Source organism: Panthera leo, chromosome B2 (genome assembly GCF_018350215.1).
Source record: "Panthera leo isolate Ple1 chromosome B2, P.leo_Ple1_pat1.1, whole genome shotgun sequence".
NCBI classification, from domain to species: domain Eukaryota; kingdom Metazoa; phylum Chordata; class Mammalia; order Carnivora; family Felidae; genus Panthera; species Panthera leo.
In genome coordinates, this window is record NC_056683.1 from 448,648 (window position 1) to 472,590 (window position 23,943).

The 23,943-nt window shown below is 38.3% G+C and overlaps 2 protein-coding genes across 2 annotated transcripts in view; both read left to right on the forward strand.

The window, feature by feature from the left end:
- The window catches only part of LOC122219326 (olfactory receptor 2H2-like), a 254,348-nt gene that overhangs the window by 146,507 nt on the left and 83,898 nt on the right, over window positions 1-23,943 (forward strand). The gene's annotated exons all lie outside the window — the stretch shown is intronic.
- On the forward strand, window positions 398-2,946 carry LOC122219329 (olfactory receptor 12D3). The gene has a single exon (XM_042937501.1). The coding sequence runs from the start codon at window positions 544-546 to the stop codon at window positions 1,471-1,473; it is 930 nt and encodes a 309-aa protein (XP_042793435.1). The 5' UTR covers window positions 398-543; the 3' UTR covers window positions 1,474-2,946.

Sequence of the window (23,943 nt, forward strand, 5' to 3'; positions counted from 1 at the left end):
TACTGATCCTAATTGTGTGTTTTTATCCTCTCCTTACACAATATTTGAAGTTTCTGGGCTTTGCATCTCTTAATTTTACTGAAGGTTTGGGTGGTCAGGAAGGTGCTGGTTTCCTGGGGCTTTTATGTATCTTAGAAGAAGAGGGAAAAAATCCTCACAAGGCTATATCTGCATTGCTTCCAGAACCTGGAATTATAAGCTCAACAATTCCCCTTACTTGTGTGTCTTAAATTTGCCCAACCTTGGATTCTAATATATTTGTGAGGTTATGGTCATGTCTCACATCTCCTACTTTAAAAAGTTCTCTTTATAGCTGCTTTTATTAATCTAATGTCATTTTACTACATATGAATTTATGAGGTATGTTAATCTTCAATTTTATTGTAAGTAAATTTAGCTTTACTGCCCCTAAATATTCTTTACATTGTAGCTCACTCCTAGGGTCTTCCAAATAGTAATCTTGCCTTACTTAACATCCATCATGTAAAATTAAAAATTCAGAAAAATTAACTCACTGTTATTGTTACATTTGCTCCCCAGGCAATGGAGAACGTCACTACAGTGAGTGAGTTTCTCTTACTTGGCCTGACCAGTGTTCAGGATCTGCAGCCTTTCTTCTTTGTGCTTTTCTTAATCATTTACTTGATAAGCTTGGTTGGAAATGGAGCTATATTGGTGATCATTATTTTGGAGCCCAAACTCCACTCCCCCATGTATTTCTTCCTGGGAAACCTTTCTTGTCTGGACATCTGCTATTCTTCAGTGACACTGCCCAAGCTGCTTCTAACCCTCTTGTCCACTCGCAGGGTCATATCTTTCCTAGGCTGCATCACTCAGCTACACTTCTTCCACTTTCTGGGCTGTTCTGAGGCCATCTTGCTGGCCATTATGGGCTTTGACCGATTCGTGGCCATCTGCTACCCACTTCACTATGCCATGCTCATGAACCACCAGGTGTGTGTCCTCTTGGCTGCCGTAGCCTGGCTCACCAGCTTCCTTTATGCTCTGATGCATTCTGTCCTGACTGCACGCCTGAACTTCTGCCACTCTCTGAAACTCCACCACTTCTTCTGTGATGTGAAGCCTCTCCTGGAACTGGCCTGTGGTGACACGCAGGTCAATCAATGGCTTATTTCCATCATCACAGGTGGGATTTCCATGGGTGCCTTCTTCCTGACTCTTCTCTCCTACCTCTATGTCGTTGGTTTCCTTCTGTTTGAGCATCAGTCCTGCAGCACACTTCACAAGGCTCTGTCCACATGTGCTTCACACCTCATGGTGCTGTGTCTTTTCTATGGGCCTGTGGGCTTCACATACATCCGTCCAGCCTCAGCCACTTCCATGGTTCAGGATCGGATGGTGGCTGTTATATACAGCGCAGTCACCCCAGTGCTGAACCCACTGATATACACTCTTAGGAATAAGGAAGTGTGGTTGGCTCTGAAGAAGATCTTCAGGAAGAAGTTTTGTTGAAAGACTGCCAGGAGCACCTCTGGGACTAACAGGGCGGACGTCTGATGTCCATTAAGAGTCATCCCTTCGTTGTGGTGAATGGTCTACTTGATTTGTTTTTCTCTCAGGGATTTGTAGCACTTGTCACTGTGTTCTGCACTTATTTATGTATAATCATTCTTGGTTCAGTATTTATTCACTGATTTACTTAAGAAATGGTCATTGAGCGTATGTTATATCAGACAATGTAGTAGGGGCAGAAAACACAGGAGTGAGAAAAACTCCACAGTCTTGTGAAAATCAGTTTAGTGTAATGGGGACCACCCAACAAGCAAACCCGTAAGTAAACACGTAAGGATAATAGTATGGGATTGAGAACTAAAAGGAGGTAGGAAGGATGAGGAGCAAATGGGATGGGCACATATGATATAATAAAGAATTTATGTGCTCTCTGTCCTGAGTTTCTGAAATAGAGCTTCTAAAACTCTCAGAATTCTCCAAGTGACACAGTGTCTTTGTTATTCATAAACCACTTGGATCACACCTGGGCTTATGCTCATAAGATGACCTTATATGGGCCCCAAGACAGCTTCAGGATGGGGCTGGTCCTGCCAGAAACACCAACCATATGGCTAGAGGTTTGCAGCTTTGAGTCATGGTGATACAAACCTGACTTCCAGAGAAGAAGGAGGCTGGAGGCTGAGCTCAGCTACGTGGCCAGTGGTTCTGTCAGTCACACCTGTATAACAGAACCTTAATAAAAAGGATACCATGGCCAAGCAACCTTCTTTGGTTGGCACTGTACACTTTGAACATTGTGATGGTTATTTTTATGTGTCAACCTGACTGGGCTAAGGGATGCCCAGAGAGCTGGTAGAATGTTATTTCTTGGTGTGTCTGTGTGAGGGTGCTTCTGAAAGAGATAAGTGTCTGACCTGGTAAGCTGAGAAGCTGAGCCAAGAAGGTCCCCCCCCCCCCAACGAATGCAGATGGGCATCATACAATCCACTGAGGTCCTGATTAGACTGAAAAGATGGAAGAAGGGTGTATGTTGATATTGACCTATTATAACTAACCAATTCTTAGTGGGTAGAAACACCACATTTCCTTAGATATGTAATTAACAGAGTATCCATCAGACAAGATGCTATACCAGGCAGCAAGGTTGAAATGAAAATTAAGGGCATCTGACTTGTGTGGGTTGATGGTAATGGAAAATGGATCATAGGATCTCCAGTTCTCTGAGTTCTTTATCCATGTTGGATATTAACAGCTTATCAGAAATGTACAGAGCAGTAGCAGATGGCAGTGCAGCTCCAATGATGGATGGGCCAAAGGGGGGACACAGGACAGATTCTTGGGGGTTCTTCTTTTTTCCCCAAGTGGTGAAATGTCTCTGAGGTGATCCTTCTTAGCATCAAGCTGCTCTGGATGTGTAATGGGATGAGGCAGGTAAAATTATTCCTATGCTTTCCTATGTAGTTTGCTCAGTTAAGTTTTGGGGTAGTCAAAATTTACATGTTTGTGCTCCTAAGCCCCATGTTGTCCAAGGTCAGCTGTAAATGACAGACGCTAACGAGAACATAAAAGTCATCAAAACAACTTTGGGTTTTGAAAATGTAACCAAAAGTTGACAATCCTTTACCTAGATAAACCAAGAAAGAGAAGATTCAAATAAATACAAGTATAAATTAAAGGGGAGACAAGCTCGATACCACAAAAATACACAGAGACTTATGAACAGTTGTTCACTTTGGATAGCTTAGAAAAAAATGAAAAAATTCCTAAAAACACACCCTAATCTGAACAGATCAATGATGAGTAAGGAGATTACAGCAGGGTTAAAACCCTCCCCCAAAAGATCAATCAGCTCTACAGATTTCTGTCAAACACTTAAATAAGAAGTCATTCCTCCTCAAATTATTCTAAGAGAAGGGAACACTTCAAAACTCATTTCACGGGCAAGCATTAACCTCAACCAAAGCCAAACAAGTTACAGGCCAATATCCCTGATAAATACAGGGATTTCCTCAGTAAAATACTAGAAAATGGGATTCAACAGCATTTGTAAAGGATCATACAGCATTATTAAATGGGATCAATCCCTGGACTGAAAGGGTGGTTCAAAATACACAAATCAGTAAATGTGATGCACCACATTAACAGAATGAAGGTTTAAAACTGTACGTTCATCTCAGCGAATAAAGAAAATGCATTCAACAAAATATAATATCCTCAGATCAGACTAGGACTTCAATATTCAGGTGAATACCTGATAGTGTATTACTGGAAAGTGATGTCATCATACTGTCCACTAACAAAAAGAAATCAGGGATAAGTAGATGTATGAGTAGATAAGAAAAAATGAAAACAATCAGCATGAAAATGGACAACAGAAACCTAACCTCAGTTATTAGTATTTATTGAACAACTGGCCACAGACTATTGTCACACTGCTTGGTGCGACACAAGACTGAAAGCATTACTCAGAGTCGAGATGGTTTGAAATGATGAGAGGCTGGAGGGACTGCACCAAGAAAAACTTCCTTAAGCAAGAGAGGGCTGGGTAGCTCTCTTGTATTTATTGGGGAGTGAACAATAGTATGTGGAAATGAAAGGAGAAACATAAGTTAATATATCATGTGAGACATACCATGACTTAACTATGTGAGTGTCTATGCATATACATTGGCAAACTCACGAAGAATGCACGGGGCAAAGTAAGGGGTAAAGGTGGACTCAACCTTAGTAACCTGAGCATTTCATCCTGGAAAGAAAAACCCTTCTGCTTCTTCCAGCACGTCTTGTGTTCCCTTGGTTGAGCAGGTACTGTGTTCAGCACGTGCTGCATTCAGCATGCACTGCTCTTGCCCTACTTTATCTCTCCTGTCCTCTGTACTCCCACAGACTATATGAAAAACATACAATGTTCATGGAGAACATTTCCAGAATTTGGTAATTCAGGGAATTAGAAACCATAAAAAATAAAATTTCAGATTTGGAAAACAAACAAATAACCACAACGACAAGAAACACTAGAAATCCCAGAATGGAAAATTTTAAGAACTCAAATTAGGAGCTGAGCAGATGGATTTAATAGCAGATTAGACATAGCTGTAGCAAAACTCAAGGAACTGGATGTCACCAAGAACAAAGCGCAAAGAATGTACTGCACACGGAACAAAGAACATGCCTTAAGCAAAATTTGAAGATGGTGGTTAAAAATATGCCAAACTGGGGGTACCTGGGTGGCTCAGTTTGTTAAGTGTCCAACTTCTGCTCAGATCATGATCTCATAGTTTTTGTGAGTTCAAGCCCCGTGCCAGACTCATGTTGACAGCTCAGAGCCTGGATCCTGCTTTGGATTCTGTGTGTCTCTCTCTCTCTCTTCCCCTCCCCTGTGCGCTCTCTCTCTCTCTCTCTCTCTCTCTCTCTCTGTTTCAAAAATAAATAAACTTAAAAATATTCCAAACTTGAAAACATTAATCCCTTCTTAAAAAGCCCAAGTAAACCCAGGCATGACAAATAATAAATTCTATACACAAACATATTATCTTGAGATTGAAGAAGAGTGTGGCAAAAGAAAACTTAAAAACAAGAACAATAACCTGCAAAAGAACCATAGGAAGATTGAAAGATGATTTTTTCAAAAGTAACAACAGACTAGATTATTTTTAAGAGAGGAAAATAATACCTTCAGTGGGTGAAAAAAAAGAACTAGAATCCTAGAATTTTCTACATAATGCAGTATTCTCAAAAATGGAAGTTAAATAAAGACAATTTCAGATAAATACAAGTTGACATCTCACTAGTAGCAAACAGGGCAGAAAATGATCACAAGTGGATGGTTTCTAAGTAGGATGAGAGAATCAAGAATTTAAATATATTGGTAAATCTAAATGAATATGTACTGCATAAAATAATAAAGGTAATATGCTGTGAAGGTTGAATTACTTATAGAATTAATATCCGTTACAGCAATAGCCTTCTCCTGTTGGGAGAAGGTAAGTGGAATTAGAAGGTCCCAAAGTATTGTGCTGGAGGGGGGTAAAATACCAACTAACAACTGAGTTTTATCAACCAAGGATGCGATTTTTTGTTTAAGGCATAACCACCAATGACCAGGTAAAGAATGTATAGCTTCTAAATTGATAAAGGTTGTAAATAATTCAAAGTCTATAAAAAGAGAGGAACAAAGGAAAGAAAAGGACATAGGACAAGGGACAGAAAGAAAATACAAAATGAGATAGTAGATTTAAACTCCCAAATACCAGTTCTTACTTTAAACTTAAATGGATGACGTACTTCAGTTAAAAGGCCAGAGTGTCAGGCTGGTAGGAAAAAATCCCTGACAAGTTGATGTTGCTTACAAGAGCTACATCATCCCAAACAGAAAGGTGCAGAAAAGCTAAATGTAAAAGAAAATGAAAGTTATATCATGCAAATATTAACAAAAGGAAAGGTTGTATATCTATATTTATAGCAGAACACAATTTTTAGGAAAATGGTATTATCAGAATGTGATGGTTATTTTTATGTGTCAGCTTGACTGGGCCATGGTTTTCTCAGATAGCTGGCAATATATCCAAATATGCTGGATGTTTCTATGAAGGTGTTTTTGTATGAGATTCACATTTAAATTGGTAGACTTGTAAAGTAGACTGACATCTGTAATGTGGGTGGGCCTCATGTAACCAGCTGAAGGTCTGAAAAGAACAAAAGGCTGACTCTTCCTAAGCAATAGACTTCTCCTGCTTGAGAGCCACTGAATGGGGATATCAGTGCAAACTGCTGGCTGTCAGACTTGAACTGGGTGCAGGTTGTGGACTCGATGGCCTCCATAATGACGCTGGCCAATTCCTTATGAAAAATTTCTTGATGGATAGATAGATAGATAGATGATAGTTATAGAGGTGATAGATTATCAATAGATAGATGATAGATAGGTGATAGATTATCAATAGATAGATGATAGATAGATGGGTAGATAGGTGACAGGATAGATAGATGATAGAGACATATAAAATAATAACACACACACACACACACACACACACACACACACACACACACACACTCTATTCTGATTCTCTGGATAACCTTGATTCATGCCCAGGGATAAAGAGGATCACTAAAAATCAATGTATATTAATTCATCTGTAAAATGAAACAATTTTAAAGTTGTATGCTCCTGTTTTTAAGTGGCTTCAAAATATATAAACAATCTACAACACCAATATCGAATATACATAGATTTACAATTACATGGTGAAAATGTTACATTTCACTCAGTAACTGTTAAGACAAGCAGACTAAAACGAGTAAAGATTAAAATTTGAACTATAATTACAGATGAGTTCATCATGATCATCATAGGACATTAAATTCAATGTTTCAGAGTATGTGTTTTTCAAAAGGCACGTGGAATATTTGTAAAAATTGACTATACGTTAGACAATTAAAAGTTTTAACAAACTCAGAGAATTGAAGGCATTCAATATGTTAAGTTAGTCATCAACAACAAAAATAAAATATTTATTTAGGAATTAAGGGCTACACATCTAAACAATGCATGGGTTAATATAATATTGCATTGGAAATTAGGAAACATTTTGGAATGAGAGATAAATGACATTTCAAGTTACTGGATTCTGTTATGGGTGTGCTCATGAGGAATTTATAGCCTTACATACATATATTAGAATTGAGGAAAAACCAAAAATGTATGATGTAAATATCCATCTCAATGTGTTAGACAGGAAGAGGAAATCAAACCTAAAGAAGGTAGAAAATTTGAAAGAATGAATATAAGAATAAAAATACTAACAATTAAAGTGAAGTGTTGGTTTTTTCAGACATCCAGTTAGGAATGAATAAGTCACAGGGTAAAAGGCACAGGGTAGGGAATGTGTGCGTGATGCTGTAACAGTGATGTCTGGAGACAGGTGGTGGACACAGCATCATGTGTGAGCCTGTCAATCACCATGCTGTGCACCTCACAATAATGGAACATTGCGTATCAACTGTACTCAAATTTTTAAAAAAAGCTAATAAAATTTACAATCCATGGCAAGATTGATCAGTGATAGTGAGGGAAGTCAGGATAATCAATATCAGGAATGAAGAATGCTTCTGCTCACATAAGGAGCATGCAGGTTGCTTCCAGGGTGGCAATAGTGTGCCCAGCAGTAGCAGGGGTATACACACAGGTACTCAACCCCCTGAACTTGTCTGACCCCTTGTCTTTCCTCTGCACATATGGCGGCTGATCTGTGACCAAACAGAAGAATCCATCTCTCAAAAATGGCGACAGTGTTGTTACAACAAAGGAAGTGGGGGCTTTCCTACCTTCTCTCAGTTGGCACCCAGAAGAAATACAAGATGTAATGAAAGAAATCAATGTACCACTGATTTGCCAGAAATTTTACCATGATGATTATAAAAATGAAAGATACAGAGTGTAAAGGCAGATCCACAGGTAACTCTGAGTTTTTCAACAAGGCCGATAATGGTTAGACGGCACCAAGGCAGAGTCACATCTCACACTGACAAGCTTAGGGGAAGTGTTACTGCTGGAAGAAGATGGTGGAATCATCACACAGGCAGAGACTGATGGAAATGCAGAAGTCTGTAATGAAGAATTAATAGAGATGATGGTTTGGAAATAAAGTATTTTCAACTCATCCTCCTTTCCATTAGGATAAAATTCAATCTTTTACTTACCTCTTACAAAATAATTTCATTCCAAACACACAAGCTAGCTTCATGAATTATTTGACTGGTGCCCTGTCCCCAACTGATCAAGCTAAAATGAGTCTTACACAGCTTTAAATATAAGAAAGCATGTAGTGGACTCTTTAAAATCATGTTTGCCAATAAATATTACACTGTTGAGCTGGCCCGTTTTTCATGCCCACATTTATTTACTTATTTATTTATTTTCAATATATGAAGTTTATTGTCAAATTGGTCTCCATACAACACCCAGTGCTCATCCAAAAAGGTGCCCTCCTCAATACCCATCACCCACCCTACCCTCCCTCCCACCCCCCATCAACCCTCAGTTTGTTCTCAGTTTTTAGGAGTCTCTTATGCTTTGGCTCTCTTCCACTCTAACCTCTTTTTTTTTCTTCCCCTCCCCCATGGGTTTCTGTTAAGTTTCTCAGGATCCACATAAGAGTGAAACCATATGGTATCTGTCTTTCTCTGTCTGGCTTATTTCACTTAGCATCACACTCTCCAGTTCCATCCACGTTGCTACAAAGGGCCATATTTCATTCTTTCTCATTGCCGCGTAGTATTCCATTGTGTATATAAACCACAATTTCTTTATCCATTCATCAGTTGATGGACATTTAGGCTCTTTCCATAATTTGGCTATTGTTGAGAGTGCTGCTATAAACACTGGGGTACAAGTGCCCCTATGCATCAGTACTTCTGTATCCCTTGGGTAAATTCCTAGCAGTGCGCTTGCTGGGTCATAGGGTAGGTCTATTTTTAATTTTTTGAGGAACGTCCACACTGTTTTCCAGAGTGGCTGCACCAATTTGCATTCGCACTAACAGTCATGCCCACATTTAACAATTGTGCCTTGTTGGGCAGTTTTATTTGAAAATGAAAAAAAAAAAACTTATTCAAATGAGTTAATTTGTTAGTATAAAATTTCATATCTGGTTCATTAAAAATAAAGGAAACAAATGTAGTTTAGGATCTGAGGGAAAAATGAATGTCAAAATTTTTGTATAGTGGTTTCTTTACATCTCGGTGTGCATTTATCACTACTGGTGATTTTTAAGCTTGTCTGGTGTGCCTACCCCATGTTGGGCTAGCATCATCTGCACTGAACAACAAGAAACTGAAATTTAGGGGCTCCTGGGTGGCTCAGTTGGTTAAGCGTCCGAACTCAGCTTGTCATGATCTCATGGTCCATGAGTTTGAGCTTTGCTTTGGGCTCTGCGCTGATAGCTCAGAGCCTGGAGCCTGCCTCGGATTCTGTGTGTCTCCCTCTCTGCCTGTCCCTCCCCAACTCATGCTCTGTCTGTCTCTGTCTCTCAAAAATAAATAAACATTAAAAAATTAAAAAAAAACCAAATTTATGTCATTTCCAAATTATAATTGCTCTTTTCCCCCAATTGAAAAATATAAGGCACTGTTATGAACAACTTTATGTCAACTCTTTTGAAAATTTGCATAAAAAAACAACCTAACTTACCAAAGTTGACACAAGAATAAAAAAGCTGGAGTCATGCATTCATCATAGAGCTTTGGATGAATTCACTCTGTAATTGTAACTTTCCTATAAGAAAAATCAGGTGGTTTTCCTGGATGGTTTTATTAGATGGTTTTATTGGCAAATTCCATAAAAAATAAAATAAAATTATGCCAATCTTACCAAGTCTTCCATAGAATAGAAAAAGTAAGAAGTATCTGTTAAGCATTCAATGAAACTATTAGAACATTCATGTAAAAACCAGCAATAATAGTACAAGAAATAGAACTTGCAGGCCTATATCAACCAGGAACATCAAAGTGAAAATCCTGAACAAAATAGGATCACATCGATTCCAGTGAAAATACACATTGTGGCTAACATTGCCTTCCTTCAGGTATTTAAAGTTGATTTAATAGTAACACTCCATCAGTGTGATATATTATGTGGATACAAAAGAAAGAAATATAATATATACTGATATGCATAGAAAAAGCATGCGATAAATCCAATGTTTATTCATTATAAAAAAACACAATTCATGGAAATCTAGGACTAAGAGAGAACCTCCCTAAACTGATAGAAAATCTCTACATAATACCCACAGAATACATGGTTTTTGATAGTGAAATTTTGAAAGGGAAGGATTTCTGCTAACAATACTTCTGTTCTACATTATACTGAAGATCCTAACGAGTGAATTAAAATAAAAAAAAAACACAACATTTTTAAAGATTAGGTAAGCAATTATTCAAAAATTATTTGAAAATCTAGGGGGAAAAGGTCTAAAATATTATTGAGAGTAAATTAAAAACATAAAAATGGAGAGATAAACCATATTATGCATTGAAATATTTAATGATGTCACCTTCCCCCCAATTTGTATAGATTCAATTCGAAGTCTCAGTATTTTTGTGATATCTGAAAATAAAATAAAATTTGTGTGGGATAAAATAAAAAATAAAAAAAATAAAATTTGTGGTAATACAAATGGCCACGTATTACTAAGTCTACAATTTCATGTTCCAAGCTTATCCACTAGCTACATGTTTACAATTTTTTAATGTTTATTTATTTTTGAGAGAGGGAGAGGGGGAGAGAGAGAGAGAGAGGGAATGCAAGAGTCTGAGACATGGCTCCTTCCTCAGCCACCCACGGTTTCTTTTGGCGTTATCTTCCCCGTGAACTTAGATGCCTTAAATGTTTATACTACTGGCTTTTATATAATTCTCCAGCTTTTACTTCCATTTGAGACAAACAACATTCTTTTGTGTAATTTTTTTTCTCTTTGCTTTTTCAAAAAAAATTTACATTTATCTATTTATTTTGAGAGAGAGAGAAAGAGAGAGAGCACAAGCAGGGGAGGGGCAGAGAGAAGGAGAGAGAGAATCCCAAGCAGGCTCCACACTGTTAGTGCAGAGCCTGACATGGGGCTCGATCCCATGAACCATGAGATCATGACCTGAGCCTAAACCAAGAGTTGATGCTGGACTGAGCCACCCAGGTGCCCCTGAATTTGTTGACTTTCTTATGAAGCATTTAGGGCACAGCTGAGCATGTACCTTCCATACAAACTGTTCCTTAATTATGCACTTTGTAAATATGGACAATATATATTACATAAGTTGCCAACTATATCTGTACTAATTTTTCTGGGTTAACATGGCTTCCTTCAATTGTAGATTTTTCAAATTAAAAAAAAAGTTTCGAACGTTACTTTTATTAGTTATACTCATGAGTAAAAAGTTACCCTAAAATTTAGCAGCTTAAAATAAGAAATGGTTATTAACCTCAAGATTTTTAGGGATCAAAAATCTGAGTACAGCTTAGCTGACTGCCTGGGAATCAGCCAGCTGCAATAAAGATGTGTCAGCCACAGCTCAGCCATCTCTGGGCTCACGTGGCCAGCTGCCAGGATCCTCAAGTCCTCACTGGATGTTAGAGCCAGTTATATGCTGTGTGGCAAATTATATGATTCTTTAATTTTTTTCTAAATGTATTAATTTGTAGAAGGACATTTTATGTTAATCAGGGCCAAAGTAATGCATTGGATGAGTTGTGACGGGAAAGTGGTTGGATTCACCAAAAATCATTTAACTGAATATCAATTCCATGAAAGCGAAAATTTCTAGACTTTCAGCCTACATATCCATGGTTAGCCCTTAAATGTAAGTTAACAAACTCTATGCAGAGATGCCTGACTTAAGTCACTTTAATCAAATCAGACATTTTTCTGTGTGTATATAATTGCACTTTAGTATTGCCTATGTTTTTCATAGATGCTGCTGCTTTCTGCTGTGTCTGTCTGCTCATTATTGTTCAAACTTTCCAAGGGCAGGAGCTGTGACTTCTATCTTCTTTGTATTGTCCTTTGCTCCTCCAGTAACAAAGATCAGGCTCTGCCCAAAGAGACATGCTGTGTTAACATTGTGGTCTACACTAATGCCAAATGATACTTGAGGAGAAGAACACAGTGGGCTCATGAGACCAAGAGGCCCTAGGTATTGACTTGGGGGGATCAGGGGACTTTGTGTTAATTGTCAAACCACAGGATAAGGATGAGATTTCTGGAATTTGTTCTTAGTCTTGGGTATAGAATGTTATCATGTTAAATGCATCCCAGCAGACTCTGTACTTAGGGCGGGAGATGGTCTGGTGAAGCCAAAGAGAAAACTCAGACAGTGAGGAGACCCAGGTGTATTGGGGGAACTTTTGTGCAGGAAGTTCAGGAGCAGCTGGCTGGACAAAACATCAGGCTGCTGGGATCTACGTACAGCAAACTTTTATAGCATAGCAACTTAGCCCAGCAGCCATCTGTAGATTGTCCTCTCCTCACATGACCAGCACCCCCAGGGGATCAAGGCTGGCCACTCATTCACTCATGGTTACAAAGGAGACCCTCTGGGCTGGACACACCTGCAGACCCTGACCTTGAATGCTGAACAGCAGTACTGCACATTCTGCTTCACGGGACTATAGAGAGAGGTCAGGATGTCTACATTTTCAAGGTCATGAGTAATACATTCAGGGTGTGCATGCACAAGCCAACCTTCCAGCACATACCATACACCATCTATTTTTTTAATGTTTATTTATTATTATTATTTTTAATTTAATTTAATGTTTTTTAAATTTACATCCAAATTAGTTAGCATATAGTGAAACAATGATTTCAGGAGTAGATACCTTAATACCCCTTACCCATTTAGCCCACCTCCCCTCCCATAACCCCTCCAGCAACCCTCAGTTTGTTCTCCATATTTGTGTCTCTTCTGTTTTGTCCCCCTCCCTGTTTTTATATTATTTTTGTTTCCCTTCCCTTATGTTCATCTGTTTTGTCTCTTAAAGTCCTCATGTGAGTGAAGTCATGATTTTTGTCTTTCTCTGACTAATTTCACTTAGCATAATACCCTCCAGTTCTATCCACAGAGTTGCAAATGGCAAGATTTCATTCTTTTTGCTTGTTGAGTAATACTCCATTGTATACATATACCACATTTTCTTTATCCATTCATCCGTCGATGGACATTTGGGCTCTTTCCATACTTTGGCTATTGTTGATAGTGCTGCTGTGAACATTGGGATGCATGTGTCCCTTCAAAACAGCACACCTGTATCCCGTAGATAAATGCCTAGTAGTGTAATCGCTGGGTCGTAGGGTAGTTCTATTTTTAGTTTTTTGAGAAACCTCCATACTGTTTTCCAGAGTGGCTGCACCAGCTTGCATTGCCACCAACAGTGCAAAAGAGATCCTCTTTCTCTGCATCCTCACCAACATCTCTTGTTGCCTGAGTTGTTAATGTTAGCCATTCTGACAGGTGTGCGGTGGTATCTCATTGTGGTTTTGATTTGTATTTCCCTGATGATGAGTGACGTAGAGCATCTTTTCCTGTGTCCGTTGGCCATCTGGATGTCTTCCTTGGAGAAGTGTCTATTCATGTCTTTTGCCCATTTCTTCACTGGATTATTTGTTTTTTTGGTGTTGAGTTTGGTAGGTTCTTTATAGACTTTGGATACTAACCCTTTATCTGATATGTCATTTGCAAATATCTTCTCCCATTCTGTCGGGTGCCTTTTAGTTTTGCTGACTGTTCCCTTTGCTGTGCAGAAACTTGTGATTTTCATGAGGTCCCAATAGTTCATTTTTGCTTTTGTTTCACTTGCTTCTGGAGACATATTTAGTAAGTTGCTGCAGCCAAGATCAAAGAGGTTTTTGCCTGCTTTCTCCTTGAGGATTTGGATGGCTTCTTTCTTACATTGAGGTCTTTCATCCATTTTGAATTTTTGTGTGTGTGTGTATGGTGTAAGAAAGACGTCCAGGTTCATTCTTCTGCATGTCACTGTCCAGCTTTCCCAGCACCACTTGCTGAAGAGATTGTCTTTATTTCATTGGATATTCTTTCCTGCTTTGTCAAAGGTTAGTTGGTCGTACGTTTGTGGGTCCATTTCTGGGTTCTCTAGATCTGTTCCACAGATCTCTAGATCTAGATCTGTTCCATAGATCTGAGTGTCTGTTCTTGTGCCAGTACCATACTGTCTTGATGATTATAGCTTTTTAGTATAGCTTAAAGTCTGGGATTGTGATGCCTCCTGCTTTGTTGTTTTTTTTTTTTCCCAGATTACTTTGACTATTTGGGGTCTTTTCTGGTTCCATACAAATTTTAGGATTATTTGTTCTAGCTCTGTGAAGAATGCTGGTGTTACTTTGATAGTGATTGCGTTGAATATGTAGATTGCTTTGGGTAGTATCAACATTTTAATATTATTTGTTCTTCCTACCCAGGAGCATGGAATGTTTTTCCATTGTTTTGTGTCTTCTTCCATTTCTTTCATAAGCTTTCTATAGTTTTCAGTGTATAGATTTTTCACCTCTTTGGTTAGATTTATTCCTAGGTATTTTCTGGTTTTTGGTGCATGTAAATGGGATAGATTCCTTGATTTCTCTTTCTATCACTTCATTGTTGATGTATAGGAATGAAACCGATTTCTGTGCATTGATTTTATATCCTGCAACTTTGCTGAATTCATGAATCAATTCTAGCAGGTTTTTTTTTTTTTTTTTGGTGGGATCTTAGGGTTTTCCATATAGAGTTCTCATGTCATCTGCAAAGAGTGAAAATTTGACCTCCTCCTGGCTGATTTGGATGCCTTTTATTTCTTTGTGTTGTCTGATTGCAGAGGCTAAGACTTCCAATACTATGTTGAATATCAGTGGCGAGAGGGGACACCCCTGTCTTGTTCTGACCTTAGGCGGAAAGCTCTCAGTTTTTCCCCATTGAGGATGATATTAGCGTTGGGTCGTTCATATATGGCTTTTATGATCTCGAGGTATGATTCTTCTATCCCTACTTTCTTGAGGGTTTTTATCAAGCAAGGGTGCTGTATTTTGTCAAATGCTTTCTCTGCATCTATTGAGAGGATCATAGGGTTCTTGTCCTTTCTTTTTGATGTGATGAATCTCGTTAATTGTTTTGTGGATATTGAACCAGCCCTGCATCTCAGGTATAAATCCCACTTGGTCGTGGTAAATAATTTTTTTAATGTATTGTTGGATCCGGCTGGCTAATATCTTGTTGAGGATTTTTGCATCCATGTTCATCAGGGAAATTCGTCTACAGTTCTCCTTTTTAGTGGGGTCTCTGTCTGGTTTTGGAATCAAGGTAATGCTAGCTTCACAGAAAGAGTTTGGAAGTTTTCCTTCCATTTCTATTTTTTTGGAACACCTTCAAGAGAATAGGTGTTAACTCTTCCTTAAATGTTTGGTAGAATTCCCCTGGAAAGCCATCTGGCCCTGGACTCTTGTTTTTTTGGTAGATTTTTTATTATTAATTCGATTTCCTTACTGTTTATGGGTCTGTTCAAATTTTCTATTTCTTCCTGTTTCACTTTTGGTAGTGTATATGTTTGTAGGAATTTGTCCATTTCTTCCAGATTGCCCATTTCATTGGCATATAATTGCTCATAATATTCTCTTATTATTGTTTTTATTTCTGTTGTGTTGTTTGTGATCTCTCCTCTTTCATTCTTGATTTTATTTATTTGGGTCCTTTCCTTTTTCTTCTTGATCAAACTGGCTAGTGGTTTATCAATTTTGTTAATTCTTTCAAAGAACCAGCTTCTGGTTTCATTGATCTGTTCTACTGTTTTTTTAGTTTCAATAGCATTAATTTCTGCTTGAATGTGTATTATTTCCTGTCTTCTGCTGGTTTGGGTTTTATTTGTTCTGTTTCCAGCTCCTTAAGGCATAAGGTTAGGTTGTGTATCTGAGATCTCTCTTCCTTCTTTAGGAAGGCCTGGATTGCTATATACTTTCCTCTTATGACCGCCTTTGCTGCATCCCAGAGGTTTTGGGTTGTGGTATTATTGTTTTTATTGACTTCCATATACTTTTTCATTTCCTCTTTAACTGTTTGGTTAGCCCATTCATTCTTTAGTAGTCTTCAGTCTCCAAGTATTTCCTACCTTTCCAAATTTTTTCTTGTGGTTGATTTTGAGTTTCATACCGTTGTGGTTTGAAAATATGCATGGTATGATCTCGATCTTTTTGTACTTACTTAGGGCTGATTTGTGTCTCAGTATATGGTCTATACTGGAGAACGTTCCATGTGCACTGGAGAAGAATGTGTATTCTGCTGCTTTAGGATGAAATTTTCTGAATATATCTGTGAAGTCCATCTGGTCAAGTGTGTCATTCAAAGCCATTGTTTCCTTGTTGATTTTTTGATTAGATGATGTGTCCATTGTTGTGAGTGGGGTGTTGAAGTCTCCTTCTATAATGGTATTACTATCAATGAGTTTCTTTATGTTTGTGATTAATTGATTTATATATTTGGGTGCTGCCACATTTGGCACATAAATGTTTACAATTGTTAGGTCTTCTTGGTCTATAGACCCCTTGATTATGATATAATGCCCTTCTGCATCTCTTGATATGGTCTTTATTTTAAAGTCTAGATTGTCTGATATAAGTATAGCTACTCCAGCTCTCTTTTGTTGACCATTAGCATGATACATGGTTCCCCATCCCCTTATTTTCAATCTGAAGGTGTCTTTAGGTCTAAAGTGGGTCTCTTGTAAACAGCATATAGATGGATCTTGTTTTCTTATCCATTCTGTTACGATATGTCTTTTGATTGGAGGATTGAGTCCACTGATGTTTAGAGTGAGTACTGAAAGATATGAATTTATTGCCATTATGATGCTTGTAGAGTCGGAGTTTCTGGTGGTGTTTTCTGGTCCTTTCTAATCTTTTGTTGCTTTTGATATTTATTTATTTATGTATATGTATATATATACATATATGGTTTTTTTTTCATCTTTTCTCCCCTCAGAAATCCCCCCTTAAAATTTCTTGCAGGGCTGGTTTAGTGGTCACAAACTCCTTTAATTTTTATTTGTCTGGGAAACTTTTTTTATCTCTTCTTCTATTTTGAATGACAGCCTTACTGGATAAAGAATTCTTGGCTGTCTATTTTTCTGATTCAGCACACTGAATATATCCTGCCACTCCTTTCTGGCCTGCCAAGTTTCTGTGGATAGGTCTGCTGCAAACCTGATCAGTCTTCCCTTGTAGGTTAGGGACTTTTTTCCCTTGCTGCTTTCATGATTCTCTCCTTGCCCGAGTATTTTGTGAACTTGACTATGATATGCCTTGTTGATGTCGGTTTTTGTTGAATCTAATGGGGGTCCTCTGTGCTTCCTGGATTTTGATGTCTGTGTCTTTCCCCAGGTTAGGAAAGTTTTCTGCTATGATTTGCTCACATAACCCTTCTACCCCTATTTCTCTGTCTTCCTCCTCTGGGACCCCTATGATTCTGATGTTGTTCCTTTTTAATGAGTCACTGATTTTTCTAATTCTTAAATCGTGCCTTTTTGCTTTAATCTCCCTCTTTTTTTTCTGCTTCATTATTCTTTACAAGTTTGTCCTCTATATCGCTGATTCTCTGTTCTGCCTCATCCATCCTTGCTGCTGCTGCATCCATCTGTGATTGCAGCTCAGTTATAGCATTTTTAATTTCATTGTGGCTATTTTTGACTTCTTTTATCTCTGCAGAAAGGGATTCTAATCTATTTTCGACTCCAGCTAGTATTCTTATTATCATGATTCTAAATTCTGGTTTAGACATCTTGCTTGTATCTGTGTTGGTTAAATCCCTGGCTGTCGTTTCTTCATGCTCTTTCTTTTGGGGTGAATTCCTTCATTTTGTCATTTTGAAGGGAGAAAAGGAATTAATGAGGTAGAAAAATTGAAATTAAAAAAATTAAAATTAAAAAATATTAAAATTAAAAATTAAACACACACACACATACACACACACACACACACACACACACACACACACATACACACAAATCGAATAGATGATGCTAGATCCTAGGTGTGTTTTGGTCTGGGTGGTAAAAGTGGTTTCATAGATTAGAGAAAAAAAATGGAGGCAGAGAAAAAAACAAAAGAAAATCATTTGAGAATTTGAAAAAATGAATACCCTGAAGTAGACTAAAATGTGATTATGGGGATAAAATAGAACTTGAAAAAATATACACAAAAGTAAAGAACATAGTAGAAAAAAATTAAAGGAAAACATTTTAAATAAAAGTTAATAAATGTGAATTTTTCTTTTTCTGTATTTAGGAAAAAAGAAAATAAACGAAAAAGAGAAAACGATAAAAAAAGAAAAGAGAAATCGTTTGAAAATTTAAAAAAGTGAATACATTGTAGTAGACTAAAATAGAATGACGGAAGTAAATTAGAATTAAAAAAAAATACATAATAGCAAAAAATATAGTAATGAAAATTAAATAATATTTTTAATAGAAATTGAAAGTAAAAATGAAGTTTTTCTCTTACTGTATTCACGAAAAGAAAGGAAACGGAAAAGAGAAAAAAGGAAAAAGAAAGGAAAAGAAAACAAAAAGGAAATTGTTTGAAAATTTGAAAAGGTAACTACACTGAAGTAGACTAAAATAAAATGATGGAAGTAAAGTAGAAGTTGTAAAAATTTACACAAAAGTAAAAAATATAGTAATAAAATTAAAGAAAGATATTTTTAATAAATTTGAAAATAAAAATGAGTTTTTCCTCTTTCTGTATTCAAGAAAAAGAAAAGAATTGTAAAAGAGAAAAAGAAAAAAAATAAAGAAAATTGAATAGATGAACCTGCTAACAGATTGATGTAGGACTGAAATTGTTTCTTTTTCCCCTAGAAGTCAGTCTACGTAGCTCTTTATAGTCCATAAATTAAACCGGCAGTGAGACTTGTGTTCTTGAAGAGTGAAGTTGGCCCATTTGGGCAGGGTCAGTGTAACAGCTCTGCTTTCTACTCTATGGCCCTGCTAGACCACTGGGGTGGATTGTTGCAGTGCTGGTAGGTGTGTATGCACATGTGTGGGAGTGGTGAAAATGGTGCCACCCTGCTACCCAGTCTGTTCTCCCTGATTGGCAATTGCGCACCCATCCTCTGTCTTCAGCTCTCATACACTTCCTGCATTTTCACTCTCTGTGACCAGGCCCCAGGTAGTACCTGTCTCCCAAGTTTTGTCTCAGATGTGGCTATTTTCCCCAGCCCCTTACTTCTGAAGGGCTGCGGCTTTGACCCATTCTGCCCCTCTGTGGGAGGGTCTCACCGAGCAATGGCTGAGTGAGCAATTGCAAAATATCGGCTGCACCCAGGGTACACCCTGGATTGTTGCCGGTGCCCCAAGACTGCAGCCAGGTGCCAGCCCATCCCAGAAAATGTTCACTAGACAGTGTAGCATCAGTGTTTCAGGGATTATGGAAAATCACAACACACATCAGGCACCAGGCTTCACCCTTGACTACCTTGCCCCAGCACCAGCAAATGTGGCCGCCTTCTGGGGTCTGCTGGGACCAGGTGGCTTCAACAGTCTCTACCAAATGTCCTTCAAGCAGTGGAACTGCTTTACCCCGTGTGGCCCCATATCCTCCCGGACCCCACTCTGTTCCTGGGGATTCGCCCTTCCCACCAGAGCACCTCCAGGTATCGAGCTGTGGAATTGCCTCCTTTGTCCTCCCCTTGTTTACAGTCTTAATGGAATTTAAACCCTCTCATTTCTCCATTCTCCTTTGTCCCTTTTTAGTTTAGTCCCTGCAGCTGTTTCCAGTTTTCCACTTTCTCTCCAGCTGTTTTCGGGGATGGGTGCCTTTCCCGTATGCTCCTTCTCCCACCCCCCAGTCTCCGTCCTCTCTCCACCTGCAAAAGTAGTTCCCTACCTTTCGTGGCTTCTCGCTCCTCAAGTTCAGCTCTCCACGCTGCATACCTGCTGAATTCTGTGGTTCAGGTTGTGCAGATTGTTGTGTTAATCCTGCAATCAGTTTTCTAGGTGTGTAGGATGGTTCAGTGTTGGTCTGGCTGTATTTCATGGACACGAGACAGACAAAAAGCTTCCATGCTGTTCCGCATCTTGGCTCCTTCCCATACACCATCTTCAGTCAGGCTCCCAGAAGCAGATTCTGACACGAGCTCTTAGCAGGAGTGGAGTGAGGGAGGCAAGGCAGAGTAGGTAAGCTAAGCAAGGGTGATGCAAGCATTGGTCTTGTCCCTGAGGAGACCTGCATACAAATTTCATGGTAGCATCAGTTTCACATCAAGGCAGGGAGCCAGCCTTTGCCACCCTAGGTCAGTCAGTCACTGGCCTCTGGCTGCTCTGGTGAGAGAGGATGGCTCACTTTCTAATGAGAGTAATACTTCAGCAGAGGGGATCTGTGCTCAACATTAGAATCAGTCAGTGTCAATCAACACATCAGGAGCCTGCAAAGAACAAAAGTTATAGTTGTTTTACTTGTCACACAAAAAGCATTTGATAAAGGTCAGCATGTGTTTATGACTTCAAAACTCTACCAAAGTAATAATAAAAGGGAATTTCACACAGTTACTAAGTGTTATATGTGAACAAACCAGAGCAATCACCTGTAATAGAGAAACTACAGATGCTTTCCCGTAGGGTTAGGATGTCCACTACCATTGCTGTTTCTTTGCCAATATTAGTCCATCCTATCAGGCGAGATCCAGAAACATGTTATGTAATGATTAAAAAGAGATGAGACTTTATATGTGCTGTGAACTCTCTAGAAATCAAAGAGAATCAATAGACTAAGAAGAGAGTTCACCAAAATTTCTGGATAATGATATAGTAGAAGATGCAACTGATATTAGCAATAAAATCTATATAGCATACAGAATTAATTTATTAGAGATTAATTAATTAATTAATTAATAATAAATTAAATTATTAGAGATTAGAGATTAGAGTCCATAGAACTCTATGGACAAAGTATTAAATTGTTTGAACTGGCATGAGGAAAGATTTATATAAAAGGAATAAAAATGGACCAGTTTTTTTTACACCATACACAAAAATAAATTCAAAATGGATGGAAGACCTAATGTGAGAGAGGAAACCATCAAAATCTTGGAGGAGAAAATAGGCAGTAACTTCTCTGATCTCAGCCACAGCAGCTTTATTAGATAGTTCTTGTGAGGCAAGGGAAACAAAAGCAAACATTAACTATTGGGACCTCATCATGATAAAAAGCTTCTGCACAGCAAATTAACAATGAAAACTAAAATGCAACTGATGGAATAGGAGAAGATATTTGCAAATAGCAAATCTGATAAAGGGTTAGTATACAAAATCTATAAAGAACTTACCAAACTCAACACCCAAAAAAATAAATATCCAGTTAAGAAATGGGCAGAAGACATGAACAGACACTTTTCCAAAGAAGACATCCAGATGGCTAACAGAAACATGAAAAAATGCTCAAAATCACTCATCATGGAAATACAAATCAAAACCAGGATGAGATACCACCTCACACCTGTCAGAGTGGCTAAAATTAACAACTCAAACAACAACAGATGTTAGCAAGGATGTGGAGAAAGAGGAACCCTTTTGCACTGCTGATGGGAATGCAAACTGATACAGCCACTCTGGAGAACAGTGTGGAGCTTCCTCAAAAAATTAAAAATAGAACTATCCTACAACACAGCAATTGCACTACTAGATATTTATCCAAAGGATATAGGAGTGCCTGTTTGAGGGGCACAGGCACTCCAATGTTTATAGCAGCACTACCGACAATAGCCAAATTATGGAAAGAGCCCAAATGCCCATTGACTGATGAATGGATAAAGAAGACATGGTGTGTGTGTGTGTGTGTGTGTGTGTGTGTGTGTGTGTATTCCATTAGATATATAATGGAATATTACTTAGTGTTGAAAAAGAATGGAATCTTTTCCACAATGTAGATGGAACTGGAGTATATTATGCTAAATGAAAAAACACAGAGAAAGCCAAATACCACAAGATTTCACTCATATCTGGAATTTAAGAAACAAAAGAAACAAGCAAAGTGGGAAAAAGAGAGAAACCAAGAAAGAGACTCTTAACTACAGAGAACACACTGGTTGTTTCCAGAGGGGAGGTAGGGGGTGGGATGAAATAGGTGATGGAGATGAAGGAGAGCACTTGCTGGGATGAGCACTGAGTGTTGTATAGAAGTGTTGAATCACTAAATTCTATACCTGAAACTGATATTACATTGTATGTTAACTAACTGGAATCTAATTAAAACTTTAAAAAATATTTACATAAATTAAGTTATTATGTGTCTTTGACTAGAGACACATTAAAATATGTCAGTTTTCTCCTACATAATTTATAAGTTGATACAATGAACTTAAACTTCTAAATATTGTATGAGGGTAATTTTGAATATGAAAAAAAAATTAAAGGAAGAATTGTCCAACCTGACAGTAAGACATATTATAAGGCCTATTAATAGAAAATCATGTTCTTGGTTCAGAAACAAAAGTCCCATGGGGCAGAGATCTCAGAGACAGCCAGGTATCCGCGTGGAGACAGAATGTATACTAATCATGGAACTACAACAAATGGAGAAAGTTTGGGAGGACTTTGGAAAAACCAGATCACTGAATGCAGAAAACTAAAATTAGATTTCTAACTTCCAGTCTGTAAAAAAAGATGAACTGTGTAAGAAGAATGGGTTAAAAACAAAAATTTAAATTTGAAAACTATGAAGTTAATATAAAAGTATAAGAGAATATATTTGTGACCTCGCATGAGGAAAAACTTCCTAAACAAGCCTCAAAATGCACAACCCATAACCTGAGAAATCACAGATTTTATCGTGACCTAGTCAAAGGTTTGTCTTCTATTAAAGACATTATACAGTTAACACACAAATGGTAGATTACTAGAAGTTATTTGCAAACACTAAGATTTATAAGTGGCTGATGATGTCCTGTACAAATAAGGAAGTCCTACAAGGGAATAAGAAAAGGTGGGAAACTTAATCAAGAATATGTAGGAAGGATAAACAGAGGCAGGCTGAGAGGAGAGAAAACCGAATGGCTGAGGAAGCAATGTCTTCACGGAGATGTTCAAGACTGCTGGTGACCTGAGTAAGGCAGGTCACAACAAGGACGTGTACCGAGCCTGGTGTGCTGCTGTGGACGGCACACGTATCTCTGGGGGAAATGGTAGCGTTGTGAAGACCAATTCTGTGCAATTTACACTTTCCTGAAAGCTTCACTGTGCTGTCAGGGCACTTCCCTTCGCACGAGGTGCGTCCGGGCCAGATGATGGTCTCTAGCTTCCCAGAGTGATAAAGTGTGTGATGCATAGTGATGGGACAGATTTCGGAATGATGGGATTATATTCTACAGTCATCATGGTGGTGTCAGGAACTAAATTGCTTTGAAAATGGCTTAACATCATAACATGTGGATTGGGAGGGAGAAGTGGTCTCCAGACATTTTTGTTCCTCAATCAATTTTATTAAAAAAGCTTTTTAGCACAATGTGCTGTGTGTCTTACAAGATGTTAGGGTATGACGTCTCTGTTTCCGCTGGGATCTCAAAGCCAACGAGCAAATCTACCAAAAGTAGGGTTCTACATCACCAACTTTTGCACAACTTGCAAAGAAGTGGATATTTAAAGAACTGATTCACGGGGCGCCTGGGTGGCTCAGTCGGTTAAGCGGCCGACTTCGGCTCAGGTCATGATCTCGCGGTCCATGAGTTCAAGCCCCGCGTCGGGCTCTGTGCTGACAGCCCAGAGCCTGGAGCCTGTTTCAGATTCTGTGTCTCCCTCTCTCTGACCCTCCCCCATTCTGTCTCTCTCTGTCTCAAAAATAAAATAAATGTTAAAATAAATAAAGAAAGAAAGAACTGATTCAGTGGCTGCAGAGTTAATCTGTGTGTTAACTTTCCTTGGTGAGACTGGGTGTGCTATATAAG